Raw genomic sequence first — 19287 nt, 5'->3', positions numbered from 1 at the left:
CAACAAACTATTTCCTTTTAAGTGAAGGGTGGAGTTTCCTAAAATAACCTTCCAGGCAAGGGCTTCCCAGGGCAAAAGAAGCTGCACATCCATGGAATCTGTCCAGTACACTCAGTGGGAGACCACTGAGGAATTTGAGATGGCTGACACCAAGCGCCAATGGCGACCCTGGGAAGCTGGTGAGCTATCTTAGAGTTGGATGTTTTGTTAGATTCTCAGCTCTGGAAAGGTTGCTGGGGCAAAGGGGGTAATCCTGAAGTCTAGATTCTGGCCCTCTACCCTGTCTTCTCTAGGACCTCCCCCCACTTTCTTCCTCTCTGTCATCTCCTTCCTCCATTTTACTCTCTCCTTGCTTTACCCAAGCCCTCTCCTATTTCCCCTAACTCTATCTCTCTTCTCTTTCATCTCCTCCACCATTTTTCTTATCTCCCCCAATCTCCTCTATTTTGTCTGATCCCTGAATATTCTCTCCCAACTCCATATCCCATGCTTCTCATCTTTTTCCTCACTCCATGTTTTTTTCTCTCCAACTTCCCACCAGCCTTTCCCTCCTTCACCCCAATCTCCCAAACTACTGAATTCCCTCAACTCCTTCCAACCCTTTCTCCTTTCCAAATGCATGTGATTAAGTGGAAGAGTCATGAGATTCTCAGTCACAGGACCTGGGTTCAGCTGTCAATTACTATATGGATGACAGTCTCTTCACCTCTCTGAGTTACTAGTTACTGAATTACAAAATAAAGGGTCAGACAAGAAATTAAAGGTACATGGGATAAAGTCTGTTCCAGCTTCAAATATACATGCTCCTACAAACCTTTCCTTCTAAGTTTTTGAAGTCTCATTTCCAGGGCCCTGAATTCAAGGGTCCCCAAAGGAGTTTATAGGTATATGGTTATCCTTACCCTGGTCTCTGCAAGGAGACCACCCATATAGGTGGGAGGGGATGGAAGGGGAAGGTTCCTCTCTTGTTCCCTCTCCAACATCAGTGTCTCCTCCAGGGTGGTGGGCGAAGCAGCTTCCTGGAGGCCGTCCTGCCTTTCCCCTCTACCTGCTATTTTCTGTGACCTCTTTTCTGTGGATAATTCTTCTTAGTATGCTGTTGGCCAAGGGTGAGGAGAGGGGGGAGGACTGTTGAGATCCAGGAGTCCAGACCCTCTTTAGCAGCATGGCTACCAGGGTCCTGACCCCAGGAGCTCTGGGACAGGGAGGGTGATGGGGAGTAAATGGAAGCATAAAGGCAGTTGGAATGGGGTACCAAAACTATGAGAACTGATGATGAAGGGAAGGAGATAAAAGGAGGGAGGGAGAAAGGGTGGGAGAAGAATGAACTAAAGAGAGGAATAAGAGAGAGAGAATTGTGTCCCTTGTTTCTGCAAGTCATGGATTTATCAAGGGAAATGGAACATCTAGATGAGCAACTGGAGGAAATGCAACTCAATGGTAAGTAAACCCTCAGGTTTTTTGGGTCTGGAATCTATATGCTTGGGTTCTGCCCACATTCTTTTCACTTGGACCACAGCTGAAGGCGAAGGGGCAGAGGGAAGGGGAAGAGGGAAGGGGAATAGAATAGGGTGTGGGAAAGTGATGAGATAGAGGTAATATTGAAAAGAGATGGGGAACAGAATGGGATGGTGAGATGTGTAATGGAATGCAGTTGATTTGGGAATGGGGTGGAAAATAGGATGGAGCCTAAAATGGTGTTAAGATTAAGGATATGAAGTAGGCATGGCAGGGGAGGGAGATAGCTAACCAGAGAAAGTATAGTGATCAGTACTCTCCACAATCACTGATTACCCAATGGACTACAAAAGAAAAAAAGACACTTTAAGTAGTGTATTGCAATGGAAAAAGCTCTGGCTTTAGAATCAGAAAATTAATTGGTTTGTCCAGGGTATCAGATGTAGTATTATAACATAGTACATCTGATACCCTGGACAAACCAATTAATTTCTCTGGGCTCCATTTTTTTCATTTAAAAAAAAGTGGGAAGAGGTTGGACTAAATGGTCTCTGCAGACCCTTCCAGATCTTTATTTCTGGTCCTATCACATGTGCTCTTGAAGCTAGTCATCCTTTGGCTTGAGGTAATTTAATCTGGTTATGGCAGAGGAAGAGAGAACAGCATATATAATTTATTATTCATTGTGCATACAAGGGATTGTGAGTATATAGAGGGAAGAGTGTTGTGTCCCTTGAATCAAGTTCAGTGTGTGTGTGAGGGATGGAATGCATCTGGATGCAAACCTTTGGCATTGATTATGATTGAGTCCCCCAGAGATTAGGATCTATGGCAAAAACGAGGCAGATACCAGACTTCTTGTGCTGCTGATCAGAGAAGTTTCAGGTCCTGGATCCTGTGTCACTCCCAATGAAGTGATAGTAGCATTTTGGGGATTGTGATGCTTAAGCCCTGGTGGTAGATGTAGATATTTGGGGCAGTTCTGAACCTTCAGAAGAGCCAATAGACCCAAAGACTGAATTGTGTGTGTGTGTGTGTGTGTGTGTGTGTGTGTGTGTGTGTGTGTGTGTAAGAGACAGACTGACAGAGATAGAGTGAGGAGAGGAAGTGGAGGAGGAGGAAGAAGAGGAAAAGAAAAGATAGAGATGAGACAATGGTTAATATTTGTTCACCCTTATCCTTCCCGTATACTGATTCTGGAGGTTTTCAAATGGGGAGTAGATGTCACTTTGGACTTTGTTATATAAGGAACTTGTGCTTAGTTAGGGGTTGTATTATGTGTCCTCTGAAGTCGCTTTCCAAAGGTGAAATAGGATGGGAAAAAGGTGAAGACAATATGAGGGATGGGATAGGGGTAAGATGGGGGATAGATACATGAATAAACAGCAATGTGAACACATGGAATTGTGTTATGTGAGAGGAAGATCCTCCTGGGCTCAAGCTCTGAACTGACACCTTGCTTCTCTGCTGGGGCTGACTCTTCCTTCTCTCCATCATCTTCCTCTGTGACAAGGGTCGATGAATTCAGGGAGGCTGGAAGTTCTTCAGGTAGCCTTGAGCAACTTGGATGAAAAGCATCAGATTCTAAACACAAAGGGTAAGAGAAAATCAAGGCCACCAGGATGGGGGTTCCTCAGCAGGTCCTTCTTTGAGGATTCCAAAATAAACGCTTCAATCATGGAGCAGTGGAAAGGTATTGAATTTGGAGTGACAAGTCCTGAGTTCTAATGTCCACTCTGCCACTTATTCCTTGTGTGACCTTGGGAAAGTTATTTAATTTCTCCGGGCCTCAGTTTCCTCATCTGGAAAATTAGCACTTTAGACTAGATATCCTGTGAGGTCTCTTTCAACTCTATGTTCTATTTCTATGATCTCATGATCCTGTGCTTTGTTCTATGGCTGAGCATCATATGAATGACTGTGGTCCCAAATAAGGGCAGGGCTGGAGCTGCCTTAGGACAAATTGAGGCTGAAGTAAAAAGAAGACAAGACAAGCAGACTTACCTAGGAAGAGGAAGAGAGAAATTGGGGCTGAGGAGTTCTTCAATTAGCACTGTCTAAAAGTATAATGGCCTGTTTTTAGGGCAGAGTGAGTTTTCTATTACTGGATGTCTTCAATCAAAGTCTAGACAACTACTTGTTAAGGATATTGTAGAGGGATATTGTATTTATAGTTGGTAGTGGTTGGTCTAGAGGACCTCTGAGGTCTCTTTCAACCACGACAATCTTTATTTTTGGTTCCTAAGAAGATGCTCACAAGAAGTGGGGATGGGGCATTTTTCTTCCTTCAGCTGAAACAGTGGCTGAGAAGCTGAAGAACCTGCAAGAGAGTCAAGCCAGCCTGAGTACCAGTTGTATGTTCAGACCTCAAGCCCTGATGTACACTTTCCAACCCTGTGTCCCCCACAAGTCCCTCTCCTCCCACTCTCTTGTTCCCCACCTGGACCCATCCTTTCCCCATAGGTTGTCCTAGACTCCTACTCCTGTCAGCCTGACTCTACCTTTCCCAGTGGGCTCTTTCCAACCTTTCCCCACACATTGATCTTAATAATTTTTTTGCATAGATATCAATATCTCCCAGTTGACTAGCCCTGACCTTGGCCCTTGGAATGACCCTGCTCCCTCTCCATGGAACAACTCTAACCTATCTCCCTCAAATGACTATGACCTTATATCATAGTCTAATTCTGGTCTATCTCCCTCTGGGTTCATAGTCTTCCCTCTGTCCCTCCACTTCCCTAAGAGCTGACTCCCATGTACTAATACTAACCCCACACCCTGTGCTGATCACATCCCATGTGCATTTATAGTGTCCCAAGAACTAGCTGAGGCAAAAGAAGACAGAGAAAACATTCGGAGTGAGATGTTTCGTGGATTGGAGGCTGTGAAGAATGGAAATGGTGAGATGGAACTAGGGAGTATGACTCTAGGAAGTTGAGATAGGTCTTCCTATGGACTGGGGTGGCAGAAGACATGAGAGATGACTGACAGACCCTTATCCCTTCCCATGCACTGATTATGGAGGTTTTCAAATGGAGTCTAGATGTCATTCTGTACTTTGTTACAAAAGGAATTTATGCTCAGTTAGGCATTGTATTATGTGTCCTCTGAGGTCCTTTTTCAAAGACTGATCCTGAAAATCTTCAAGTGGTGACTGAATGACCATTTAGAGAATGTATTTTACATGGCATTCAGATAATGATTGTACCAGATTCTTCTGAGGTCCCTCCCGGGTCCAAGGTACCAGACTTTTCATATCCCCTTTTCATGGAATAACACAATCTGCAAAGTATCTGTGGGGTAGGCTCTTCATAAGACTATGATTTGATGTACACAACATATTGACATAGAATTTTGGAATTGGAAAGGATCTCTTTTTTAAGAGTAATTTTTATTGATATTTCTTGTTTTCTCATCACTAAATGTTTTCTTCTTTCTTTCCTTCTCCCCCTCCTCCATCTCAGAGAGCCATCCCATATAACAAATACTTAAAAATAAGAAAAGAAAAATAGGAAGAGGAAACATCAAAAAAAGTCTGAAAACATATGCAATATTCCATACCCATGGACCTCCCACCTCTCTAAAGGCGTGGGAGTGTCTTCTCACACCTCTTTTTTGGCCCTATGTCTGTTCTTAATGATTTGGCAACCTATTTTCAATTGACATATGATTGTTTTTCTTTCTATTTACATTGCTTTAGTCATTGTGAATATTGTTTTCCTGACTACTTCACTATGTGCTTTTTATAATTTTATATTTTTCAAATTATCAAGCATTCATTTTTTCTACTGCATGCCCCACTCCCCCTGCCCAACTAGGGAAAAAAGACATTCAAAACCACTATATAACATAAACATAGTCAAGCAAAGTGTATTCCCATATTGGTACCAAAAAGGCATTCCTTATTCTGCATTTCGGTGCATCATTTCTCTGTTATGAAGCAGGCAGTATTCTTTATCAATCCTCTGGAATCATGGTTGATCAGAGTTCTGAAGTCTTTCAAAATTCTTTTTGTAATATTGATATTATAGTATAAATTGTTTCTCTGGTTCTTCTCACTTCAATCTGCATCTGTTCATATGAATTCTCCCATGTTTTTTTGAAATAATCTTTTTTTTCCTAATTCCTTATGCAAAGTGCACCATGTAGAATCTGCAGATGAACAGGAGTCTCTGTAATATTATCAATAAGTGGCCATTAACCTCCATTGGAGACCTCTTGATAGGGAATCCACTACCTCTTAATGCTTTTGGGTGGTTCTCATTGTTATCAAATCTTCACTGATACAGAACCTGAATCTGTCTCTTTTCAACTCCTCCCTCCCCATTTTTCTTAGTTTTGCCTTCTGGGAATGAGCAGAATGAGTTAAATCCCTTTTCCTCATGACACTTTTTTAAATATTTGAAGATAGCCATCTTGTGTCCCCTAAGTCTTCTGCAGACTAAACATCACCTCATGTCATTTTGACTTATCTTACAACTAATGTAGGGTCAGGCTTCCTTAATGGAAGAATAATGTCTAATCTATGAGAGATGAGGTGAATGGTGAGGGTTGTCCTTGAGTCCAGAAACTTTGGGGTTATCCATAGAGTCATAAATGTTCAGCTAGAATCAGCCTTAGAGGTCATCTAGTCCAACCCTTTATTTTGCAGGTGAGGAAATTGGAGCTCAGAAAAGTCATGTGACTTGCTCAAGGTCTTACTGGTAATACCTGGCAGAGCCAGGATTCAAAACCAGGTCCCCTGACTCCAAATCCATTGTCCTTTCCACTGCAATACATAGTCTCTCTGCCCTATGCTCACCAGGTTGACCTTACCCATTCCCTTTAGAGTGATGGTGGAAATCCCCAAGTAGAAGCTTGATAGACATTTTTCAGACCACCTCTGGAATATTGTGTCCAGTTCTGAATGCCATATTAAAGAAGGGCATTAACAAAGGGAAGATTATCCATAAAAGGTGACTGGCAACTGAGCTATAAGATTGGTTGAAAGAACTAATATTGTTTGGTCTGGAATAGAAAAGATTTGAAGAAGGGGTGGACACAAGAGCTAGCAAGGATTTGAACAACAGTCATATGGAAGAGGGGTTCAAATTGATCTGCTTGGACCCAGAGGTAGAAGTAGAAACATTAGGTAAAAGTAAGATGAAAGCAGATTTTGACACAATATAAATGTAATACCACTAGATGATTCTGTGGAGTATAGTGCTGGCTAACTAGTATTTGATTGTTTCTGCTCCCTCTCTCTTCTGGGTAGAGGTGAGGTTGAATACTTCTTAGGCCTTGTGTATATTTTCCCTGGTAGGATAGTTTAGGGCAAGAGTTTCAAACACATATTCCAAGGGCCAAAACATTCCCAAGTATCACCCAAACCAGACTAAAATATAATGGGGAAATATTAAACAAAATAAATACAAATACAATAGAACACAGATAATATAAACATATGGTTAAGTCAATATGTGGCCCACAGGGATCTTAAGTGGTTTAAGGGGCTCCATTTCTATTTGAGTTTGACACCACTATTTTAGAGTGTGATCTTTTCTTTGGCTACTATCTCCTCTGTACTACCCTCTTTTTCTCTGTAGATTTAATTATCTATACCATATTGTAATAATTAGCTTACTTTTCACCATAGGGTCAATATAATGGCCTTTAGGTTTGAGTGGTCCTTTTCTCTGCAGTAATATATCATTGACATCAGACAAAAAGTTGCAGTACAATCACAATCACTTAAAGCCCCCAGTTAGGAAAATTCTAACTCTCTGGTCTGGCTCTCTATCCTAATTTAAAATTTTATTTATCTCCAACTAATTTCTGACCTTTCTATATTTAAGGCAAAATCAAGATATAGAAAACATTTAGGTAAAAAAAGCAAATAGAGTATATTGCAATGTCTGATACTAGACAAGAACAAAGAAGAGAAATTGAAGAAAGAACAGACCTTTCCTAGAATTTCCTTCAGTCCTTGACAAGATGGCTACAATTAATAATCTTAGTACAAGTCATGTGTTCTGAGATGCTTTCAGGGGCCCAAAGTCTCACCTCAATCTCTCCCTTCTCTGTTGCATTTCTCCCTTTTTTTCCATTTCTCCTTCCCCACCCCACCCCCTTTCTGGATCTTTGATCCAGTTCAAATAATTCCCCAGGGCTACAAGGGAATGCTTGTTCCTATGAACTGTAAGAATCCCAGAATGTCTGTTACTTCTCAACCCCTATCATATTCAGAAAATTTTCCTAACAATTAAAGCAGCAAGCAGAATTGTAGTTTAATAGAAAGAGCACTGGACTTGGAGTCCAGAGAGACCTGATTTTGAACCTGAATTCTCTGTTTGCCAGCTCTTTGACTATAGGAAAGTCACTAAAACTATCCGAGCTTCACTTTCCTCATATGTCAAATGAACATACTAATTCTACTTATATATTTATTCATGGGATTGTTAGGAGAGAAAGATTTTTTAAATTTTAAGCATAACCTGAATATTAACTAGTGCTATTAGAACTATCCACCAAAGGAATGGGCTGCCTTGGGGAGTAAAGACCCTCTGTCTCCAGAGTTCAAGTATTTTCACTGACTGCTCCCCCTCTCTGAATAGTCTCCTTCCTCTTCTCTGCCTCCTCCTGCCTTCCGTGGCTTCCTTCAAGTCCAAGCTAAAACCCCACCATCTACATGAAGCCTTTCCTGGTACTCCTTAATGCCTGTGTCTACTGGTTATCTCCAGTTTGTCTTGTATACATTTCATTTGTACATAAGTGTTTGCATGCTGTCTTCTCCATGTGACTGAGTTCCTTTAGAGCAAGGATTATCTTTTGCCTTTCTTTATATTTCCAGTGCTTAGTACTGTGCATGGCACATAGTAGGCACTTAATAAACACCTGTTGATTGACCTGTTACTCAAAGTCTTCAAACAACAATCTGTTCTTAGGGATGCCATTCAAGGGAATCCTGCAGCACTTTGCAGCTGGATGAAATGATCTTTGAGGTTCCTCGTTATTCAGGAAGTTGAAAGATTTTATTATCCTATCATCTTATAAACCAGATCCCTCTGCCCTCAATTCAGCAACCCCATCCCAGCCCTGGATGCTTGTCAAGGACAAGGACAGTCTTTTGTCATTCTTTGTATCCCCACCACTCATCACAGTCCTTGGCAGATAGTAGGTACTTAATAAATGTTTATTGTCAACTGACATAGTAGATATTTAATAAATGCTAACTGACTGGGTGACTGATCCCCTATTCACAGGTGAAGCGAGAGTACGAGACTAGGAAGCTGTCTCCCCCTATGAAGAGCTCAAAACCGATGTTGTTTCCCTCCTTCCCCTCTCCTTTCACCAGGATCCTCCTGCCAACCCTGCCCTAGTCCCTGGAGGGACTTCCAGGGTTCCTGTTACTTCTTCTCTAAGAACAAGCTCACGTGGTCCCAGGCCAGGGATGATTGTGTCCAGAAGCAAGCTCACCTGGTCATCATCAATAACCAAGATGAACAGGTGAGGTCAAAGAAGGGAGAGGCTTGTCTCCCTGTTCATTGGATATCCTCATCACTCACTCGCTGAGGCGAATGGCTCTCTTCAACCACTCCATCCATCCAAATCTGTTCCAAATCCTTCCCTTCCTTAATGTTCCACTGCAATTCAATTCTGCAAATATTGATTAAGCACTAATTACATTGAAGGGACTTTGCAATTGAGGAAACAATGCCTAAAGAGACACCAGAGAGGTGTAGCACAAAGCACATTGGTCTTAGAGCAAAAAGATATGAGTTTGAATCTTTGCTCTAAAACGTACTAGCTGTCTGATGCTAAACAGATGACTTAACCTCTTTCAACCTCAGTTTGAGTGCACTGAGAACAAATTGAGTGCACTGCCTACCTCCCAAGGCTATTGAGAGGAAAGTGCTTTGTAAACATTAAATGCTAGAGAAATGGACTGTGTAATTATAATTATCATCAGGGAATGGTAAATTTTTTTCAAAAAACTATACAATCCTGGCTTTTAAGGAGCATACATTGAAATATGTGGGTGTCCTGACATATATAAATAACTCTTTTATAAGGGACAGATTGATCACTCCAGAAGGAAGCCCAGGCAAAATGCCATGAGAAAATGGAGAAAAGGGTGCTCATTTTCTGCTGGGAAGGAGGGTCTGATGGGCCTGAAGGAAGGGAAGGAGTTTAACAAGTTAATAGGAGGAGGGTCCATGTAAATGCATAATGGTAGGGGAGGGCAAGACAAGATGGAGGACTACTAGCTGTCCAGCTTGGTTGGAATACCAAAGGGAAAGAAACAATGGGAAATAAGGCTGGAAAGATAGGTTGGAGCCAGATTGTCAAGGGCCTTGCATGCCAGCCTAAGGACTTTGTATTTTATCTTAGAGGTAACAGGCTTCTTAACAGGAGAGAAACAGCATCACACATATAACATTAGGGAAATTCATCTTTTAAAAAGTTAATTTCTTCTGATTCTGAAATTGATAAAACACCAACAAATACAAACATTCCCATATAGAAAGAATATAAAAAATTGGATTGTATATGAAATTACAAAGTTCCATCACATATACCTTAATTTATTAAGTAGATGTTCATTAAGCATGGTAGTCCCAAAGCTGTTCTACTTGTTTCCCTTTGAGCCTACTTTTTTCCCCTCTGCACATTTTAAAAATTCTTTATTAACATTCTATTTGTTTTCTTTCTTTCTTTCTTTCTTTCTTTCTTTCTTTCTTTCTTTCTTTCTTTCTTTCTTTCTTTCTTTCTTCCTTTCTTCTTTTCTTTCTTTCCTTCCTTCCTTTCTTTGTCCCTTCCTTCCTTCCTTCCTTTCTTTTTTTTCTTTTTGATTTGCTATCTCCGTCTTTTTATTCCAACTCTTTTATTGTCATCCCCCTCCATTTTGGGGGAAGGAGGACACACAAATCCTCCCTTATAACAAGTTAGCATCCTCAAGCAATACAAATCTATACATTGGCTATGTCCAAAATATATGGCTCACTCTGCACCTCTAGTCCCTCACCTCTCTTTTAGGAAGCTGGTAACATGCTTCATTATAGGCCCTATGGAGATATGGTTGGCCGTTATATTGATCAGAGTTCTTAAGTCTTTCAAAGTTGTTTTTTCTTTATAATGTTGGAGCCATTGTTTAAATTGTTGCTCTGGTTCTGCTCACTTCACTCTGCATCCGCTCAGTTAATGTTTCTCAAGTCTCACTGAATCCATCTCTTTCTTATAACCCAGTAATGGTCCACTACATTCATATCGCATTATTTGTCCCAATTGGTGGGCACCTTGTTAATTTTCAGTTCTTTGCTATACCAATGACAACAACAACAAAAGTGCTGCTATGGATATTTTTGTACAACTGGATATTTTGCTTCTTTTTTTCTCTCTTTATGATGTTTACTAAACATCATAAAATAATGGAATCACTCAAAGGACATACACCATTTAGTATATCAAAATGTTTTCCAGAATATGTCAATTCACAGCTCCACCAACAATGGATTAGTGTGTCTGCACTCCCACATCACCTCCAACAATTGTCATTTTCCTTTTTTGTGTCACCGATGAAATAGGTATATGGGAGGGCCAAAGGGTGTTAAATTGTATTTGTCTTGTTATTAGTGACTTAGAACTTTTCTTCTTTTGAGAACTTCCAGTTCACATCCCTTAATCATTTATCTATTGGGGAAAAGCCTTGGTTCTTATACATTTGAATTAGTTTCTTATATATATTGAATATAATACTTAATAAATGCTGCAGATGGATTGACATCAGACATTTTTTAGAGAAATTTGCTACATAGTTCCTCCCCAGTTAACTGTTTTTCTTCTTATTTTAGTTTCATTGATACTGTCTATGCAAAAGCTTTTCTATTTTATGAATCAAAATTGTCCATTTTTTTCTTCTGATTCTTTATCTCTCTTATTTGGACAATATGCACAGTTGTGAAATATACTACTTCCCTGTTCCTTGAATTTGTTTATGATATGACCTATTTACAGCGGCATATGGTATGATATGTAGGTCTTAACTGCATTTCTTATGGACTGCTTTCCAGTTTTCCCAACAGTTTTTGTTGCCAAGAGAGGCCTTACACTGATAATGAGAACCTTTAGTTTTATTGAATACTATGCTATTTTGTTCATTTGCTATTGGATCCTGTGATTCTTATCTGCCCAACTGATGAACTTTTCTATTTTTCTAACCAATACTATAAAGTGTTGATAATTATTATTTTCTACTCTACTTTGAAATCTGGTATTGCTGGGTTGCCCTCCTATTTTTTCATTATTTTCTTTTAGATTCTTGAACTTTTTATTCTTTCTAAAGAATTATTATTTGCTATTATTTTTTCTAGTTCTATAAAGTCACTCTTTGGCAGTTTGATTAGTATGATGCTGAATAAGTAAATTAATTTAGGTAGATTCATCTTTTTTATATATTGACATGGCTCAACTTTGAGCAATTAATCTCTTTGCAGTTGCTGAGGACTGTTTTTAATGTAAGGAGTGTTTTATGCTTTTATTTGTATAATTCCTATGTGTGTGGCTTCCAAGGTAGACTCTCAAATATTTTATAAAATCTGTAAATATTTTGAATATAATTTCTTTTCCTATCTCTTCCAGCTAAATTTTGTTGGTAACAGATAGAAAGACTTAGGATTTATATAGGTTCATTTAATATTCTACTACTTTGCTGAAGTAATTAATTATTTCAAATAATTTGTAGGTGACCCTTTATGAATCTTCTAGGTAAATTATTATCTTACACATATGTAGTAGCAATTTAGATTTGAAGATCTTCCCCACCCATTAGTAGGACATATGACCTGCTTACATCACAGGAAGCCTAAGTTGCAGGTGGTGGGAGGAGCTTCCTGACAAGAAAAGGAAATTATGTCACAGGAAATGCTGAAAGAGAGAGACGTTATGACTGCTAATGGCTGCTACTGGCCGCCCTTGTGATTGTTAGAACTGAACAGGTTGACTTAGCTGTACTGTAAATTTGTTTTTGGGATAACCCCAGCAGGGGTTTGGAGAGGTTTTGGAATGGTGAGGCTCCAGGTTGTTATATTGTGTATTGAATGTTTTGGGTTCCTTGCTGTTATGATGAAGTGAACTGACTGGATAAATGGCTTGTGGGCTATGGTTCTCTGGTATCTGAATAAATGGTTTACTTCTTCTACCTTCTATGTGGACAGTCTTGTATACTTTGTGATATAGAACTATATAGGAATTTTGACAATTATCTACGTTGTTATTATTGCCTTACTGTTTCAAAGAATAAAGTGATTATTTTTTGTTTCCTAGGAAGATTTCCTTGGCAGATATTTGAAGGATTTGTTGGAAAAGGGAGAAACTAGAAGCTAGAAGTTATGTAACACTCCTCAACTCCCCTTAAGGGTACTGGAAAACCTTATGGGGGAGAGTTGGAATATAATATACCTGGTCCTCAGGAAGGTGGGGTAGATCAAGGTAGTGAGTGTTATATTTAGATTTAAGGGGTGATAAAATTAGAGAAACCACTTAATGCAATAGTGATCCATTCTCCGACTACCACAGGCCACAAGGACCTATCCCTCTTCTTGCAGTTAGTCTCTCTTATTTACATCTAGCTCTCTTGTCAAAGTCTTCCTTCTCACACTAAGGACCTATGTATATTTTGAGAACTTCTCATCTCCCTCTCTTACTTATTGTTCCCAGTCGAGTGGAATCTGGGAATGCCAGTGTCTAAAACCACCCCACGCACCCCAAAGGTAGCCATCAGTTCCCTTCACAACTACTCAGTGACACAAATTTCAAAATACGAATCATTTTTACTTCAGAATTAATGGATACAGAAAAGAACAGTATCAAAGACCCTACAGACAAGAACCTCACAGTGGGATGCCCTAACCCAGAGATCTACCTAATCTTTGAGACTTATAGTCCTGGCCTGGGAAAAGCTATAGCAAGCTAGTGAAGAAAGATTTGCTCTTCCTTCTTAGGGCTTTCCTCCATAGCCCAATGGCTTTTTTCCTAACAGCTTTTGCCAGGCATAGACAAAGGATATTCAACACTTTCCCATGGCAACTCCCCAAAGGTCCTGATTGGTGGTCCCTGTAGCTATACCTCCTAAAGATCACATCTTTTGACCATTGGTTTATATGGAGTCTCAGCTTCAGTTGAATGTTTATAATTCATAAGGATACCTCACAACAATGTGATTGCTACTTGCAGGAAAACATCATGCCACCATCATCAGTGCCTATGCTCCCACTATGACATGGGAGACACTGGCACAGGCCCACTCAGCATGGTGTGCCCACATCAGAAAAGGTGCTATGCTCTATCAACAACATAGAATTGAAAGAATTGAAACAGCTCAAAGGAAATGCAGGATGCACAAATGTAGAGAACTGCGCTCCCCCCCTCCCCCGCCAAATTTTCACACAGACTATTTGTGCCTGACCTGTGGTAGAGCATTCTGAGATCTTATTGATCTGATCAGCCAAAGAAGGACACATTGAAACTTGACTCTAGCATAATGATGTTATTTTGGTCCTCTGAGAGAAAAAAGGACAACCACCAACCAACCAAATTCAGCCAGGGTGCCTTTGTTCTTTTCTGTTTATTTGTTTTTGGTTTGTTGTTGTTGTTGTTGTTGTTGTTAAAGAACTTGAATATGAAAGGAAGAGAGGAAGGGAGAGAGAGAGGGAGAGGGAGAAAGGGAAGGAGAGGATGGAGAGAAGGGGACAGGGAAAGGGGAGAGAAAGAGGGGAGTGCTCTTTCTTTTTCTTTCTTTTCTTCCTTCCTTCTCTATCTGTGCTTCTGCACCTCTCTGTGCCCCCTACCCTCCCTCTCTTTCTTCCCCTCTTTCTCTCCCTTCCTCCCTTCCTTTCTCCCTCTCCCTCCCTGTCTCTCTCCCTGTCTCTCCCCCTCTTTCCTCCCTTCCTCACACACTCTCACTCTGCGGCTCACTCATCTTTCCATTTTCCATATTTCTTTAGGCCAACTGGGTCAGGTTATTCAGCTATATTAATGGAGATGGAAACACTTTATTGTCCTTGGTACATTCATAATGTAACATGCACTAACAAATCTTAATTAGCCCTTATATTTCCTTCTTTCTTTTTTCTTTCTCCCTTTCTTTTTTTCTTTTTAGTTTTCAACATTCACTTTCATGAGATTTTGCATTCCAAATATTCTCTCCCTCCTTCCCCTTCCCCCACTCCAAGATGGTGTGCAATCTAACATAGACTCTACATATACAGCCCTCATATTTCTTTAACAGTTGGTTGCAAAAATCTTTTCATTCACTCTCATCTGACCCTATTTGTCGAGCGTACTGTGAGCAATATTGTCATATAGAGAAGGAAACTGAAGCTCAAGGATGCATACAGGTCTCACAGCTTATTGAACAATTGGATTTGTACTGAAACTATCTCTCGTATGCTGCCTTATGTCAATAGCTCTCTCTTCTTCAAGTCCTTTCTCACCATCTACAAATCCTTAAGATCAAAGACAGTTTTTCCTCTGGTCCCCATGCTTTGTGGCAGGCTGGGCAGTAGATGCTTGTTTCCATTAATTTAACATCAGCTGAATGAATCTCACCTGTCTCTCCCTATCCAGAACTTTCTGACCCCTACTGAGAAGCTGGGATATTGGATTGGTCTCAGAAAGGTCAAAGAAGGGGTACATAAGTGGATTGATGGCACAACACTTGGCTACACGTGAGTCTCAACCCACGATGTAGGCATTTGGGGCCCTGACTCATCCTCCAAAGGGTTTGGCTAGGAATTGGACCTCAGGTCTGTAAGGGTTCTCCAATTCACTCATTAATTCAGCTGTTATTTACTGAGTTCTCACTTAGATGTGGGCCCCAACACTGGGTGCAGAAAAGGATACGGAGATGAGTAAGACATGGTTCATGTCCTCAAGGAACAGTCTAGTTTCTATAATGTGTGCGTATGTATATATATGAAATAGATACCATTTCAATACAGATATACAATGCACATGTTCAGTGGTAATAACATGAACAGTAACAGGATCTCTGCTTGTATTGGTAGACACAGTATACAGTTTCAGAAGACATGTATTCTGCCATGATCAGACTACACATGAACTACTGTGGTTGGTTCTGAGCACAGTATTTTGAGAGACACTTAGAACTCAGAGTCCATCCAGAGAGGTGCCTTGAGACCTTCCTATTAAAGTACTTGTTGAGGGAATTGGATATGTCTCCAACCAAAAGAAGACTCAGGCAGGGAAGTATATGATAGCTGTCTCCATGCTATTTGGTGCACCATCATGTGAAAGAGGGCTTAGGCTTATTGTGATTGGCCTCACAGGACATAATTAAGATTAATGGAAAGAAGTTTTACAAGGGGAAATGTGGACCTGTCACAATGAGAAAAAAAATAAAACAACAACTTTGTAACAGAGTTGTCCTGAAGTAGAATGGGCTGTTTTGAGAAGTTGTGAGTTTAAGTCCTCAACAGAAGGCTTGGGGAAAAAAATGGTTGGGCATGCTGTTGAAGGAATTCCTGTTCTAGTATAGCTGGACTAAATGTCCTCTGAGGTTCCTTCCAACTTATGAGTAAATAATTATCAATTACCCATAAAGGGCATAAATAATGAGTACAATTGAAGCCTAAGAGGAAGAGATGATGAAGGGCTGGGATGGATAAAGAGGACTAACTAGAAGAGGCAGCCTTTCTCCCTGGTATTCCTATGAAGCTTAGATGTAAGAACTTAAATCTGTTGGGCCAGCCTAGAGTTGAGTTGAGTATAGGTCCATTTAGATTCGCCAAGAAAGTTGACATCTAGAATCCCATTTTGAGTGATGGGAATCTAACTTGGAACCCTTGCCTTAGGACTGACTATGGCCTTTGTGTGTATGTGTGCGTGTGTATGTGTGTGTGTGTGTGTGCGTGTGTGTGTGTGTGTGTGTGTGTGCGTGTGTGTGTTTGTGTGCGCGCACCTGCATGCATGTGTGCTTGTCTTTTCACAGCAACTGGAACCCTGGGGAACCCAATGACAGCCAGGGGATGGAAAACTGTGTCATGATGTTGCATCATGGCAAATGGAATGACTTTACATGTGAGCCATCCTCTGACAACTGGATCTGTGAGAAGAGGCAGATCTGTTGAGCTTCAGCAGTGGAAGAGGCTGGGAGGTGGCTCACTGGCTGAGCTCCCTCCATCCACAACCCAGTCTTCATGGAACATCTGGTGGCCAGATGTGGGCCCTGAATAGGCCCTTGTACCCTCTGGACCATGGATTCCCTAGGTTATGGGCTTAGTAGGTTTACAAGGGAGACCAATAAATATTTTTGTTCTTTGTCAGAAGATTTGCCCTATTATACTGACTGACCCTTACATTCTGCTGAGCTGGAAGAATATCTGCGGAACAGAAAATATCTCCTTTTGGTGGCTGATTCCTTTTTTCTTTCCTGGGCTACCCCAGCTGTACCTCTTGCTGTCTCAGGGCTTTCCAATGTTGGCCCAGCCCCAAGGAAACTAAGAAGCAGCCCCCTAATTCCTATCTTCACTATAGTCCTTCCCTATACTCCCTCAGGTCAAGCTACTTAATTTAGCAATGGAGAGACACAATCAATCAACAAATCAACAAGCATTCATTAAGTCTTTACTTTGTGCCAAATACTGTGTTGGGTTCTAGGGATACAAAGACAAAAATTAGAACAATTTTTCCTCTCAAGAAGCTTACATTCACTGGGTATAGTGTGGGCATTGCATACATAAAGAAGTATAGACAGAAAAAAATAAAAACTAGCCAGGAATCATAAGACCCTAGTTCAAAAGCTAGAAGGGACCTCAGAACTCGAGTCCAACCCCCTCATTTTCAAATGGGGCAACTGAGGCCAAGAGAAGTTAAGGGACTTGCACAAAGTCAAAAAGTAAGCATCAGAGACCCCATTTGAAAATAGGTCCTCTGACTCCAGGGCCATCTTTCTTTCTGTTATATTGGAGGGGAGAGGGAAGGATCAAGAAAAGTTTCATGTAGGAGATGGCACTTGAGATGACTCTTGAAGGAAGTGAAGCATTTTGTGCGCCACAGGTAAGAAATGAGTGCCTTCCTGGCATGAGTGATGGCCAATGTAATAGAAATGGGAGATATGGAGCTATATGTAAGGAACAGAGAGTAAGCCAGTTTGTCTGGACTGCTGAATGAATGAAGAAGAGGACATATGACAAGACCTGAAAGACGGGTTCAAGTCTGTTTGTGAAGGACTTTAATGGACAAATAGAGGAGCTGATATTTTGTTCTAGAAGCAAAAGGAAGGAGCTGGTATTTGAGAAGGGAAGTAACATAGTCATATTTGTATTTGTAAAAAGTCACTTGCGGGACTGTATGGAAGATGGAAGATCAATTAGAAGGCCATTTCAATAGTTCACATAGCACTGATAAGAGCCTGATCATAGGTGGTGATGGTTGGGTAAATACAGAGAGGGCCTTATTTTGAAATATGGTACAGAGAGAGTGATGGTAAAATTAGGCAAGTGATTGGATTTTGGGGATGCAAGATAATAAGAAATCAAAAATGCTGCTGAGTTTCTCTAATTGGGAGTGTGAGCCGGGGCTCCTTCTGGAGCTGGCGCCACTCCAAGAGGGCATCCGCATTTGCAACAAGTGGCGGCGGCGGCGGTGGAACGAGGCCGAGCAGGGAAGCTTGGCAAGGTCATTCGCTCTCACTCCGAGTTGCTCCCCCACGACCCGGAGCTATGCACGCAAGCTGGCCTGCTGCCAAACCCCATCCCCCTACCCTTTACCACCTCTCATTAGAGAAAGGGGAGAATGAGTTAATCCACTTCAAAGTCCAGCCAGCCTCTGGCCTCCAAGCAGGAGAAAGACGGGTCTGAGACGAGAGGGCGGGGCAGACCCCGGAAACAACCCCCAAAGAGAAGCCCAGTGAGGCACTAACTCCCAAGAGACCTCGGGGCAGACCAAAGAGGAGTAAGAACGAGGGGGCTGCGAAAGGCCGGAAACCCATCACTGCACCAGGGAGGAAACCAAGAGGTAGACCCAAAAAGCTGAAGAAGGAAGAGGAAGAAGGCATATCCCAGGTGTCTTCGGAGGAGGAGCAGTAACCAGTGTGCTTATATCGCACTACCTCATTCCCCCCTTGATGACGATGGCAATGGCGGCAGCCCTCTCATTCTGAGACCAGACAGAAAAATCTTTAAATCCCCATGTTTCTTCCCCCACGTTTTACTGGTCAGAGAAACGATAGCTTCACCTGGGAAAAATGTGTATGTCACACATTGATAGACACTAACCCTGGCCACCCTATATGGGATTGTGCTGGGCAGGGTGGGGCAGGCAGCCGGTGGTTGAACCTCTGGGGGCACTCCCTGCCTCCCCCCACCTCCCACATCCATCCATCCATCCGTAGATCCACCTACCCTTTCGCAGGATTGGGGTTTCTTTTGTATTCCTCCTTCCCCGGACAGAGCTAACCTTTTGACTTAGCTGTCAACACCTGTTTCTTTGTGTCTGCCCCCCTGGAATGGGACCCGGCTTCCTGATTTCCTATCTCCCCCCTCCCTCGCCCCAACTCAAGAACTGGAGAGGAAAGGATGGATTGTGAGTATCTTGATCCTAAGAGCTCAGCTTCAGTAGACTTCTGTCTGGGGATATTCTGTACCCCCACCACCCTTTGTTTCTACCTTCTACCCAGTCAAAATTGGTTCCAAGGGTGGAGGTGGGAGCAGACTTTTTACTGGAGTAGAAGGGGGGCCCCAATACCCACCCTTTCCCCCTCGTGCCCTCCCCACACAACTCTGGCATTTCCTGAGCATCAAACTGGAATGAGGCTGGGCTGGAGCCTAGGGT

General features: G+C 41.6%; 1 protein-coding gene and 1 pseudogene across 4 annotated transcripts; both read left to right on the top strand.

The window, feature by feature from the left end:
- The first annotated feature begins 91 nt into the window (after window positions 1-91).
- Window positions 92-16768, top strand: LOC118831076 (C-type lectin domain family 4 member G-like). 4 transcript variants are annotated; one of them, XM_036738242.1, is made up of 9 exons: window positions 92-179; window positions 999-1109; window positions 1378-1440; window positions 2972-3055; window positions 3750-3812; window positions 4269-4358; window positions 8792-8943; window positions 15061-15161; window positions 16445-16768. In XM_036738242.1, the coding sequence occupies exons 1-9, from the start codon at window positions 92-94 to the stop codon at window positions 16581-16583; spliced, it is 891 nt and encodes a 296-aa protein (XP_036594137.1). In that variant the 3' UTR covers window positions 16584-16768. The 4 variants fall into 4 exon arrangements, with proteins under 4 accessions (XP_036594137.1, XP_036594140.1, XP_036594151.1 ...); XM_036738245.1 differs by lacking the exon at window positions 1378-1440 and having other exon boundaries at window positions 105-179; XM_036738256.1 differs by lacking the exon at window positions 2972-3055 and having other exon boundaries at window positions 105-179.
- Window positions 16769-18249: 1481 nt separating this feature from the next.
- LOC118842146 lies at window positions 18250-18542 on the top strand (annotated as a pseudogene).
- The last annotated feature ends 745 nt before the right edge of the window (window positions 18543-19287 follow it).

Source organism: Trichosurus vulpecula, chromosome 1 (genome assembly GCF_011100635.1).
Source record: "Trichosurus vulpecula isolate mTriVul1 chromosome 1, mTriVul1.pri, whole genome shotgun sequence".
Classification (NCBI taxonomy): Eukaryota; Metazoa; Chordata; class Mammalia; order Diprotodontia; family Phalangeridae; genus Trichosurus; species Trichosurus vulpecula.
This window is presented reverse-complemented; position numbering and strand designations above follow the sequence as displayed.

Coding starts and splice junctions, on each gene's coding strand:
- LOC118831076 (XM_036738242.1), top strand. CDS start 92: ATGGAATCTGTCCAGTACACTCAGTGGGAGACCACTGAGGAATTTGAG. Junction 180..998: donor ATGGCGACCCTGGGAAGCTG/GTGAGCTATCTT, acceptor TGTCTCCTCCAG/GGTGGTGGGCGAAGCAGCTT. Junction 4,359..8,791: donor GGCTGTGAAGAATGGAAATG/GTGAGATGGAAC, acceptor TCCTTTCACCAG/GATCCTCCTGCCAACCCTGC.